The sequence below is a fragment of the Phoxinus phoxinus genome (assembly GCF_949152265.1).
Source record: "Phoxinus phoxinus genome assembly, chromosome: 23".
In the NCBI taxonomy this organism is placed as follows: domain Eukaryota; kingdom Metazoa; phylum Chordata; class Actinopteri; order Cypriniformes; family Leuciscidae; genus Phoxinus; species Phoxinus phoxinus.
The window spans coordinates 17,162,414-17,174,574 of NC_136898.1; the positions used below are offsets into that span (position 1 = coordinate 17,162,414).

General features: G+C 37.7%; 1 protein-coding gene across 1 annotated transcript; it reads left to right on the forward strand.

Moving 5' to 3' along the window:
* The first annotated feature begins 1,645 nt into the window (after positions 1-1,645).
* Positions 1,646-10,646, forward strand: LOC306991628 (5-hydroxytryptamine receptor 7). The gene is made up of 2 exons (XM_079599671.1): positions 1,646-2,338; positions 7,828-10,646. The coding sequence occupies exons 1-2, from the start codon at positions 1,872-1,874 to the stop codon at positions 8,576-8,578; spliced, it is 1,218 nt and encodes a 405-aa protein (XP_079455797.1). The 5' UTR covers positions 1,646-1,871; the 3' UTR covers positions 8,579-10,646.
* The last annotated feature ends 1,515 nt before the right edge of the window (positions 10,647-12,161 follow it).

Here is a 12,161-nt window from a genome sequence, read left to right on the forward strand (position 1 = left end):
TTGTCTTTCTTCTTTCTTGTTTGATCCACTGAGTCGTCCTGACTCCCTTCTTGCGGATTAAACTCTAATCCACAGTGCAAACGGATTTCCTACAACATGGCGACTTGTGCTCAGCATACATATTTGTGGGTAGTGTAGTTTTTAACATAGCCTACATCTTGCGATATATGAAGTCATATGATATGCATCGCTATAAAATAATCCATACGTCTGGGATAATCCGATGATTTTGATTAGCCAACACGAATAGCTGTTATAGGCCAGTACAATTATAGAGAAACACATTGTGGAGGTTAGAATTATGAATGGGAGATAATTCATAAACAGTAATCCAGCATTGTCACCCAGTGGTCAAATAGAGAAAAGTCAGATTGAACGATATATTATGTAGGCCTACTGATTTTCACCAACTAACCACAGCAGATGTATAAGTGTCCAGACTTATATTTTACAACCCCATAATAACATGAATATTTTTTTTCTTCTAATTTTAGGCTTTGGGGTCAGGCCTATTGTTTTTTTCTGCACACTGTAAAAATATTTCATGATTTGCTATCACAACTTTTTTTCTTTTGTCATATACACTTAGATAAAATAATGTGGTTCAGATAACAGCCTAATGAGAGTTTCTGTTATTAAACCAATCTCTTTCATTGTGTAACTAAAAATTTTAAGACAACCAGGTTACTTATTATTTTTTTACGTAAAATATTTAAAAAATACAATTGTTTACAGTGCATTTATGAAACTCGATCAGAGAAACCATGAATAATTTAGTTGTTTTAACATAGACCGTATAAAGATTGTTATGATATTACTATGATGGAGTACATTAAAATATAAAGAGAGCATTTGACAGTATAGAAGTCTATAAATATTACTGAAGAGGTGTTTATCTAACAAACTATATCCTCCTTATAGCTAATTTTATGTGGGCCTATTTTATGGAAAGTTTTTGAAGCCAAGAGTCATCCCCAGAGGGCGACCTTCTACTGATGTAATGCCTGGACATTCAAATATGAGCAAGGCGAGTGTTTGCTTTAATAAAATATAGCCAATCATCAAACCGTCTTAAATGTGTTACTTATCATGCTGAAATATGGTAATTACACATCTTTAATTTTATATCTAACACACTGCAGACCCAAAAAGGAGTGTTTCGGAATTGGATCGAGTATTTATAGGCTATTGAATGAATTAAATAAAAAAAACTAAAAAAAAAAAAAAACTGATCTGAATAAGCAATAGGCTGTTGTTATTTTTTATTTATTGATCTGACTAATATTATCATAGCTTTCATAATAGGCCTAGATAGATCTAATATTTAATATTAATAGAAAACTTGACGTTGCTATGCAACAAAAATAATCCATAAGCATTTATGTCAAAGCTGTTATATTGTGGAATAAACCAGGACTGGAACATTGTATTGGCCAATCAGAAGCCAGAACTTTTCTTAATGACGTAGGCTATAGTCTTTTTAAATTAGAATATCGTAAAGTTATTTAATATCAATATTCTTTTATCAACGTTTTGTTTAAGTGGCGTTAATTGAAAGCATATTTTAATTTCAAAACTAAAATTTGTATGTTGGAAGGAGTTGTGCACTAGCGTCTGTCAGGGTTCACTGGCAGGTTCACTATTCTTCACAGAGCGGCTATCAGAACTACTTATAGCCCGTGTTTTGTTTCTCCCCCTCAGCGGAACGAGGCTGAGAGAGTTCTCTGTGTTTCTCATCACTCTCCTCGGGTGCATTTGGTTGTTTGGACCGCTGAAGCCGGACTCGGAAAGGTCGTAGGCACCATGATGACGTTCACTGTCCACTCCAGGCGCGCGGAAGTTTTATTCACTGTCAAAATATCGATACAGTGATGTTCACGACACATGGGGCTGAACTGGTTTTGGGTTCCAGGGAGACCGAAATCGCCTTTTTCAATGGGACAACTGAGTTTCCCCCCACTGTTCTATTAACCACCGCGGAGCCCAAAAGTAATGAGTCGTGTGGGGAGCAGCAGACTCTGGACCTGGACTTGACTAAGACTGTGGTCATTGGGATGATGCTGAGCACCATCACTGCGGTCACTGTGATGGGAAACACTCTGGTCGTTATTGCGGTGTGCGTCGTGAAGAAACTCAGACAACCGTCCAACTATCTGCTTGTATCTCTGGCTATAGCTGACCTTTCTGTGGCTGTAGTCGTGATGCCCTTTGTCATAGTGACTGACCTGACAGGGGGCGTCTGGCTGTTTGGGGAGGTTTTCTGCAATGTCTTTATTGGGATGGATGTCATGTGTTGCACGGCTTCAATAATGACTTTGTGTGTGATCAGTGTGGACAGGTAAGATCATATGAAGAGTTCGAGATTCTTTAAAGGTTTTGGTTCAAGAAATTGAATTCATATGCAGTTCTGGAAAATAATTTGACACTTTTTATTGACAAACGTTAATAGATGTTATAATGCTTAACAGATAATTATTTAAATATGGGTGTGTTATATATATGCTTTGCTTGGCTATAATCAAGATGTTATGGTTTTCAAATAATCATTCAAATAAGAATAATTTAGAATTCAATTAATATTCAAATATTTTCCAAACTAAATTATATAAAATCTCTCTATATAATATAGAATCTATATAGACTAGATATTCAGAAAATTAAATACTCTTGGCTAGTTTTCAAATAATATGCAACAAAATTATATAAAATCTCTATATAGTATATAGATATTCAATGAATTGTATATCCTTGGTTGTTGTCAAGATGTTATGATATTCAAATAATATGCAACAGAAATATATAAATCTATTTTGTATAAAAAATATATAGATCGGTTATTCAATCAATTAATAGAAAAAGACCCTAAATAAAACTTATTATTATAACTTAATGAAAAAAATAGAAAATTATATAAATAACCTGTAAGAAATATTCACTGACATGCTCTAATATCAATGTGAAAAACCTGCCCCAACCTGTTATTCATTAAACATACACACACACACACACACACACACACACACACACACACACACACACACACACACACACACACACACACACACACACACACACACACACACACACACACACACACACAAATTAATTAATAAAAAAATGTCATAAACATTTATTTTGTTGAAATCTGAACTTGCTATTGCAAAATATGATAATTATGGAATTTTTCTTTGGAAGATAAAATCCACAATGTCCTAATTTGAGACTCCAAACATTATACTAAAATATATCCCCGGTCTCCTAATTGAAAGTGCATGAGCTACTGATCTGTTAGTTAAGCAAATATTGCACAATGTTTATTAATTATTGTTTAATGAAAACTGAAAAGCATGTTGTGTATCCATTTCCATAATTATATATTATATATATATAGAAACACACAAGAGACACACAACACACAACCCTAAATAAATAAACTGAACATTAAAAAAATGCTTCCAAATGTAATTTGAGGCTGAATGAACTAGACTTTGAAGCTGCGTCCTGGTGCGTATGCAATTTTGATGGTGCTCTTTGATAAAGTTCTGAGCTGGAACCCCAGGAGTGAGGACTGCATGCTGGAACACCCTGCTTGCTTGGCCGCAGTTATTCGATTAAAAAGTTAGGTCCTTTTGACGAGTCTCAATGATAAGCGCGCTGGCCTGACAACGTGTATCTGCTGCCTAAATCTGAATGTTTCTGGCATTCGTGGGACAGTGCAATGTGTAACTGTAGATGCATGGAAGTAGAATAACATACAGTAGGACCTGTGATTGGAGGTGGGCTGAGAATTATGCCTATTTTTACAACCACTTTGTTTCATGAGTGACTATAAGATTATTGCAAGGCTGCAAAACAGGTTTAGACTTTGACTACTTCACTAACCTTTAAAATTATACTGTGAATTGTAAATTTCGCAAGTGCTGAAGATAAATAATTCAAGGATTATAGATGGCTGTAGAAATATTCTCTTTTAATGAGCTTTGTGAAAAGTTTTCTCTACAACTTGAAGTCATCATTTAAGGCAACTTTAAGGCTTCAGATTTAAAAATACCAACCAACCAAAGTCTCCATGGACCTGATGGAGATGTTTCTGTTTTCAATATGGCTTATCATTTCAATACAATAGCTAGTTTTTATGTTCCCCAACAACCTTAAATCCAAATGAGTACAATATGGCATATGAAATATATATGTTCTTCAAAGGTGACTAGTAAAATCAGGTATATTGCACACTTAATATCATTCACAAATGCATGTGAAAGCAAAATACAACAGACATGAAAGATCCAGTTGAGGTAAATTAGTGTTTGAACAGATCCTCTTAATAAAACTATTCACTAAAGGGGTTTGAAGGTGACTGCTGTTCTCTCAAGTTAATTTCCTCTGATACATTTGACGGTTCAAGAGGCTTTTCGTTACTGAACAACTGTTAGTGCAAATTCAGTAATATTGATGTAATCTAAACATTACCACCCATAACAATACTGTCATAAGACCTTCAATTTTGCTTTGATCTGTTTTTTTCGCTTTTGTCTGCCCATCATGCTACAAAAAAACTCTTGCTTTGAGCTAGCTTCAGACAATCAGCTGCTACCACATAACATGGGTTCCAAACCCTACTGAGCTGCAAATAGACAGCTTCCTTCTAAGTGAACTTCCTAATTGTCATGAGATTTGGAATGCTACAAACGGCATACAAATGGTGTTCCACTCAGAAGACTTGCATTTGATTTCAATACAATTGCAAATTACTTATTTAAAATCAATTTAGATTGCGATTTATAATTGATATTAGCATGTTGCTAAGCTAACAGCTCAATACTCGTCTCAAGCATAAGGGGCTTTCACATCGGATAGTTCTAGGAACTTAGTTTTACTTTTAGGAACTAACCACCAGGGTGGTTTTCCCGAGAACTAATGGTTTCCTAGGAACGTTTTCTGGTTGCATTTGCACCGCCAGTAGGAACTCAGAAGTGACGTAAGCCCCGCTTGTTGTTGTGACTTTTATTTTGACGCCGATGAGAACGCCAGAGTGTTCATTAGTTTACGATCATGTTTGGCTTGGTCCCCTCAAAGTTGCTTTGGATTTTCTCCTCAGCGTAAAGGTTAAGAGGCCCAATCTATCACTGTTTTCCATGTTCGTAGAGTTAGTTTGTGGAGTAAATATTTAGGCGGTTATAACCGGTGTGTTTACACAGCCTTTTTTAAAATGGCGGGTGCTGGTGTTTCGCGTGTGTTCGGCAAATCAGCGTACACTAACGTCACTGTAGATCTGGATAAAATAGGCACTGGAACCGCCTTCTCTGTAATGGACACATTTGATTATTTTTATTTGGCCAGCTTTGGAGCTTGCCTTAGTTTTTGAGGTGGAGTAAACCTATGAAGCCTTAAAATACTAGGTATCTCAATTGGTTTTGCAACGGCAAATGTTGTTTTCAAAATCAATTACAGCAGCAGCGATGTTCTGCTGTGATTACATCATGCCCATGACTGAAGTACGCTGACACTGACTTAAGTGCTTGCTGATGATACTCAGAATGAAACACATTCATCCACCTGTCTGTCTGAATTAAAGCTTGTTAATCTTACGTTTAGCATCAGCTTCTTTTGTCTGGCGTACTGTCTCTAACGACCAAATATGGCATTCAAAGCTTGGGTTTCGTAACTACCAATGTCTGTCCTTTAAGTCCCTTGTAATCATTTGGCTGGTTCTCAAATCATGTCTCATTAAGTCACAGTAACTTCCGCTCATTTGCTTGACCTGCCACTGTTAGCATCAGCCGTCCAATCTTGAGAAGTGCCTCAGAGCAGACTATATTGTTCATCTCCCATTCCACTTATTTCCAACTGAGTACTGTTTTTAATCCAGTTATTATTCCTGTTTTCTGAGAGGCCTCTGCAAGTGTGCTGTATTTCATCCAGTATGACAGGAGGCACAAAGAGCAAGCTGGAGTGTAGACAGTACTCAACATCAAAAGATGCTACCCTGCTGATTTAGCCTATCTGATAGCACAGTGTTTGATGATGACATGAAGAGGCTTTTTAGTCATCTGCATATCATGAGTGGTGCTTGCTAATACAAACATCACTAATACTATTGCTCATATGTACTGTAGGGTTATTTAATAATAATAATAATAATAATAATACGTTTATTTGATATAGTATCTTTCAGAATACTCAAGGTCGCTTTACAATAAAGTACAAATAAACATGACATAGAAACATGACATAGAAACGATACAAATAAACTGAGATGGATAACAATAGATAGAGGTACATATACATAAAAATCAGATCATAGAGTCAGGGGTTAGGGAAACAAGTAGCAAAAAGATAATGTTTTAAGGTGGGTTCTGAAATCGTGTTATGATTTAAATGTATTTGAACAAACGTAAATAAATAAATACTGATTTCTAATTTACCTTTAATATAACCTCCAAATTATATTCGATATCTTTAACTCATGTTTTAATTGTCTGTATAATAAACAAAATTAAAAAAGTTAAAGAGAGCACTTTAGCAACTAATATAAAATGGTTTCATGGTTCAGCGATTTATATGGAGTTTCTGTATAGGTGTATGAAAGGTTTTAACTACCTTAAGTGTCAGGTCCAATAAGTGTGTCTCTAAGCCCTTTCTTGATCAGAGGGATTCTCATGCGTGAAATGAAAGCTTTTATTTTTAGAGCTATGGGCAAGGGTATAGAGACTTTCTGCTTTAGTAGGTAAAGAGAAGCCAATGTACCGTATGCTATTCAAAATTTAGAGCACCTTTAGTTACACTGAAGTCTTTTGAAATGCTCACTGCAGTGAAACAGATTTTGATGAAATCTGATTTTGATGAATGAATGCAGTGATTTGTGGGAAAATCTCTTGAGAATGTGATTTTTTATTTTTTATATTCAAACTCGTATCACCAAAGCTAAACATGTTGGATCACAATAACCCCCAAACCACAGGTGCGTTTCAGTCTCAACATTAATGATGTGGACAATGAGATCAGAAACATCTGTAACAGGCTATATTCCTTATTTCATGCCAAGGGTATACCTAAGAGAGAGATGCAGCAAGAATTACTACTAATGCAAACATTACATATTTATAATTAGTTCTTTTTGAAAACTTTTGAAGCTATCTAGACTAGAGTGAATATGCTAATGCTGTCTGAAACTTTTTGACAAAGCCAACTGAAACATGAAGTTAAACATCTTAATGCAAGTTTAACGCACACAGAGAACTGTCACTTTTTCCCTTGACACTGAGTGCATGGAGAAAGAAGAACTGATTGTGAACCCAATCCAATACTGTTCTTATATGTCTCTGAATCCAATGGAGCGTCCGAAAAACTGAGTAGGTACTACATTTGGTGAGGAACACAGGTCGTGTGCCTTTCGCTGTCAGTCGATTTACTACTCAGAATCTCGGCAGTAGTAGTAGGTCATCCTGGTACTTTACGCCTAATGTTTTATGAATACTGTGATTTTGGACTTGCTACACATTTTATACAGTTTTCCCCCACTATATGGTAGGGATGTAGGCATATTCGGATGCTACTTTTGTTGGCCGAGTTGCTTGGTTAGTTGAATTGTCTGACATACCAGAGATTTAGCTGTGAACACAATGTCTTTTCCACTCCGTTTGTTGGCAAAATTCAGGTCAGTAGGAATTTCTTGGGTCTGGTGCTTTTGAGGAATTCTGAGCCATATCTGGCATATACCAGGGTAGGTGCAAGATGTTTGGGTTAAGTCGTTTTGAGGAATGCAGTTCTCTGCTAAAACGTGAAACATGTCATATGAAGTTACCTCATTATCCTCTGTTTCCGCAGATACCTCGGAATCACTCGCCCTTTGACCTACCCAGCGAGACAGAATGGACAGCTTATGGCCAAGATGATAGTCGGCGTTTGGTTGGTGTCTGCATCCATTACTCTGCCACCATTCTGCGGTTGGGCTCAGAACGTCAACACTGCGGGAGTGTGTCTGATCAGCCAGGATGTGGGCTACACCCTCTACTCCACAGCTGTGGCCTTCTACATCCCAATGGTGGTCATGCTTTTCATGTATTACAAGATTTTCAAAGCTGCCCGCAAAAGTGGGGCCAAACACCACTTCGCAGCACTTCCCCCAATTCAGATGGCCTGTCCTGAACCAGCGTTGGCCACCGTAGAGGGGCTCTGCATGCAAGGAATGAAGAACCCTGCAGCTACCGAAGAGTTTTCCACCCTCTCCTGCCTGTTGAACCGCGAACGTCGGAGCGCCTCGATTTTCAGGCGGGAGCAGAAGGCGGCCACCACTCTTGGGGTGATCATGGGAATTTTTTCGTTCTGCTGGTTGCCATTTTTCCTCTTCACCACAGCGCGGCCGTTCATCTGCGGGCTGCTCTGCAGTTGCGCCCCTGTCTGGCTGGAGCGGGTACTGCTGTGGTTGGGCTACACCAACTCGCTCATGAACCCTTTCATCTACGCCTTCTTCAACCGAGACCTGCGTTCAACTTATAAAGACCTGTTACGCTGCCGATATCGAAACATCAACCGCCGACTGTCGGCTATGGGGGTGCATGAGGCTCTAAAACTCTGACTGCTCTCAATCTGTTTATATAGTGGGATGGTGCAAAATATATCCTCTTGACTCTTCTAATAGTCAAGAAACACAGTTTGGAAGGAATTCACTGGGAATCACAATAAGTCAGATTCATCAAAACATCCCAAGACAGTAAAGTTTCCTACATAGCATCACTGGAAAAACATACCTTTTTTTAGAAAAACTTTAAAACATACCTATACACACACCTTACTGCAGTTTTCAACTGAAATGTTGTATGTTCTTTTCAAACGCGATTTACCATTTAATGCCACTTACCTGACATTTAATTCCCGTAATACTTACAACAACCATCTAAATAAAACATTGCCAGATTCACAATCTGTTTCAGATAGAAACTGAACGTTCTTTTAGCACAAAAGTGACACGAAACATGCAAGAATCAATGTAGAATCACTTTGCGGAAATGTCGCCACAGGCACGTTTTTCCAGTGAGCTTAGGTTGAAAGTTTCAGGAACCCACATTCACTGTAATTTGTAAGAGACTTGAATTTATGCGTTTCAGTGGCACTATCAATGCTGAAATGAATCTGCAGCAGTCAGGCGGTACAGGTCAGAGCTCATTAAGTTGTTTTTGTTCAGTATTATTGTAATGTAATGTGCTTTGAGACAAGGTAGTTTATCGCCGTCTCTTGTGATGCTTTTGTCTGCTCGCATGCCATTATTGTCAGGGTTTGGGGGGTGGTGAAAGGAGCGAGGACTCCAATGCAAAACAATGAGCTTCAGGTTTTATTAATAAAAAATAAAACAAAATGCAAACAAAACTACCCCGAGGGGGGAAACAAGACAGACTCGACAGCAGGGAAACACACAGCGTAAATACGACGACAAAACTGATCAGGACTAAAAAGGAGAATAAATAGGGAGAACAAACAACGAGGGAGGTCAGGTGGGGCAAATTAATCAATCAGGTAACGAGGGAGGACAGGTGGGGCAAATAAATCAATAATCAGGTAACAAGATGGGAGGGGCTAGACAATCGACAGGAGAACACATGGCACAAGGAAACATATATGACAAGCCATGTGCTCACACCAAACATGACAAAAACACAAGCACATGGCCAGTAAAACAAATCACCAGCCATGTGCTCACACTTAACAAGACATGAACACGCAGCCAATGAGAACGGTCATAAGCCACGTGTTCACACAAAACATGACAACATGAAAGCACACAGCTAGTGTAAACACAAACTGTGTGCTATACAGCACAAGACAAAACAAGACAAGAAAGCACATGATACAAGGCACACAGACAAGACAAAACAGGAGTGTCAGGGCTCTGTCACAAAACCAAGAAATAGACTAGACAGAAGTGACAGAACCCTGACAAGTATCATGTGTTTTGAAGGAGGCGTGGCTTTGGAGACGCTCTGAAGGGAAGCTGGGATCTTATTCTTTCAAAGCTAGCTCGCTATTGCTAGCCTCTCCGAAGATTGCCTATACCCCAACCTTTAATTCCTATCTGTTGTGCTTCTGAGCCTTGAATTTAACATGAGATAGCTTTATTTCTATGAGTGACAAAACATATGGTATTTTCTTCAAAAACAAATACAGATGAATTTATACACAATAATTTAAACAAATAAATAGGTTAAAAAATGATGTGGGTACTAATTTCAGATTTTTAGTGATTTCTACATCAGAAATATGCATGTAAGTCTATTGCATTATTAACCCTTGAAAAGTGTTGTGGCATTTTATTTAAATTAATGTGTAGATAATAGGCCTGTGGCACATTGCCTTATTGTCTTTTTTTATTTTTAGATCTGCACTTTTACAATGTAAATGTGTTGTCTGATGTAATGTAATCCAAATGGCGAAATGCATTGATTCACAAAGGGTTTCAAGAACTTTATATAGAAAGATTGTACATATTGTGACCAAATGTGATAAATATTATATTTATAATTTAAACTTCTTAGTCAACACATGTTGTATCAGTATTCTGCTTGTACATGTTCTGCACTGTGTTTGTTTTGTAAGATGGTGTATAAACCTAGCTGTCTCAATACTCATGTTTTCTTAATAAACATTACCCTAATAAATATTCGATTACACATGCATTTCATTAGCTTGCGCTAGAAGCCCAAGTGTCTCCGATGCTTGTTTACCATGTGGTAGGTCTAGAATATGATTAGCGCAAATGTGTTTACTTAAAGTCAGCATTGTAAATTTGACTGATGCAAATGTTAAAAAAATATACTGACTAGTAGGTTTTGCACAGGCAAGCACCACTAAGCAACCACCTAGAAAACCGCTGAGAACATCCTGGCAACCACTTAGCAACACCCTAGCAACCACACTGCAAAGTGCCAAAAAACACTAAGGTGCAAATAATACACTTTTTGTTCTCCTGCTTATCAGCTAAATAAATCCTTCTTTACCTTAATGGCAAATGTGAGTTTGCCGTATTGAATGTTATGCTGTGTACAGCGATAATTACAAGAAATGTCTTTCTATCGATTTATCCTCAATAGAGCAACATACAACACAAACAGTGGCTGTGTTCGAAAGCTTAAAAATGCTGCATTCCAAGGTAAGAAAGGCATCAAGGCTCATCCAAATCCAATGATAGCTTGACTTCCTGTCTCCTGAGATACCCTCATCTGATTGATTTTTGAAGGCGGCATAGATATTTCCTTCGCTACCTTTGATATCCCACAATCCTGTGCGTTCGGCTCTTTGACAGTTGAGCTAAAAAAATAATGATGGCGTCTGAATGTTGTGGTTGGTGGTCAGTTTGTGCGTAAATGTACGTTTTTGACCAACGTTTTCCACTTCTGATGGCATTTCTAGCAAGACATTACTACTGTAGTAATTAAATGCTCACTCTATTTTGTTGTAGATCATTAAACCATTACGCTGCCTCAGAAGTCTGGTTGAAATCAGTTTTCTGAGGTACTAGTGCAAATGCTGCCTGCAAAGTCATTGCCTGTAAGAAAGCGGGGCAACAAGTAAGCTGCCTAAGTGGTTATTTTTAATTAATCCTTTAATTCGATTTCGATTAATTCAGGCATTTATAAGTCCATTTTGCTTTCATTTGAAATAAAGTGTAAATTCTACAGGGCCGTGTTTCAGATTTATCGATCTTGAGGAATCGAGCTGTCGCATAAGTTTTTGATCCACTAATAAAATGGGTCAATACGAGTTTTGTTGTTTCTGGAACGGGACTTTGGCCCTGTTTACACCTGGTATTAAGATGAGTTTCGGTCGATCAGATCACAAGTGCACGACGCTAAATACAGGTGTAAACGGAGTCTGAAACGTTTTGAGCTTGTCCACTTTCGACCACTTCCAGAGGTAGTTGAAAACGCATTTGACTGGATTGTTTTCGTAGTGTAAACGCTCATTCGGTTGAAAGCGATCAAACAGCCACAAAAGAACGTCTACGCTCTGCCTACTGACCTAATGCATAAATATTACAGGAAGTGTGCTAGCCAGACGGGATTTAAAGTCCCCTGTAATCAATAATTTATCCCTTAAAACTCATCTTTGATCACCAAAATGACATATTTAAACGGTTTTTCCTTGAAAAAAAAATATTTATGCCTTAA

What these genes read in the sequence shown, in the direction of transcription:
- LOC306991628 (XM_079599671.1), top strand. Translation starts at nt 1,872, where the DNA reads ATGTTCACGACACATGGGGCTGAACTGGTTTTGGGTTCCAGGGAGACC. An exon ending in TGTGTGATCAGTGTGGACAG is followed by an intron (nt 2,339 to 7,827) that starts GTAAGATCATAT and finishes CTGTTTCCGCAG; the next exon opens with ATACCTCGGAATCACTCGCC.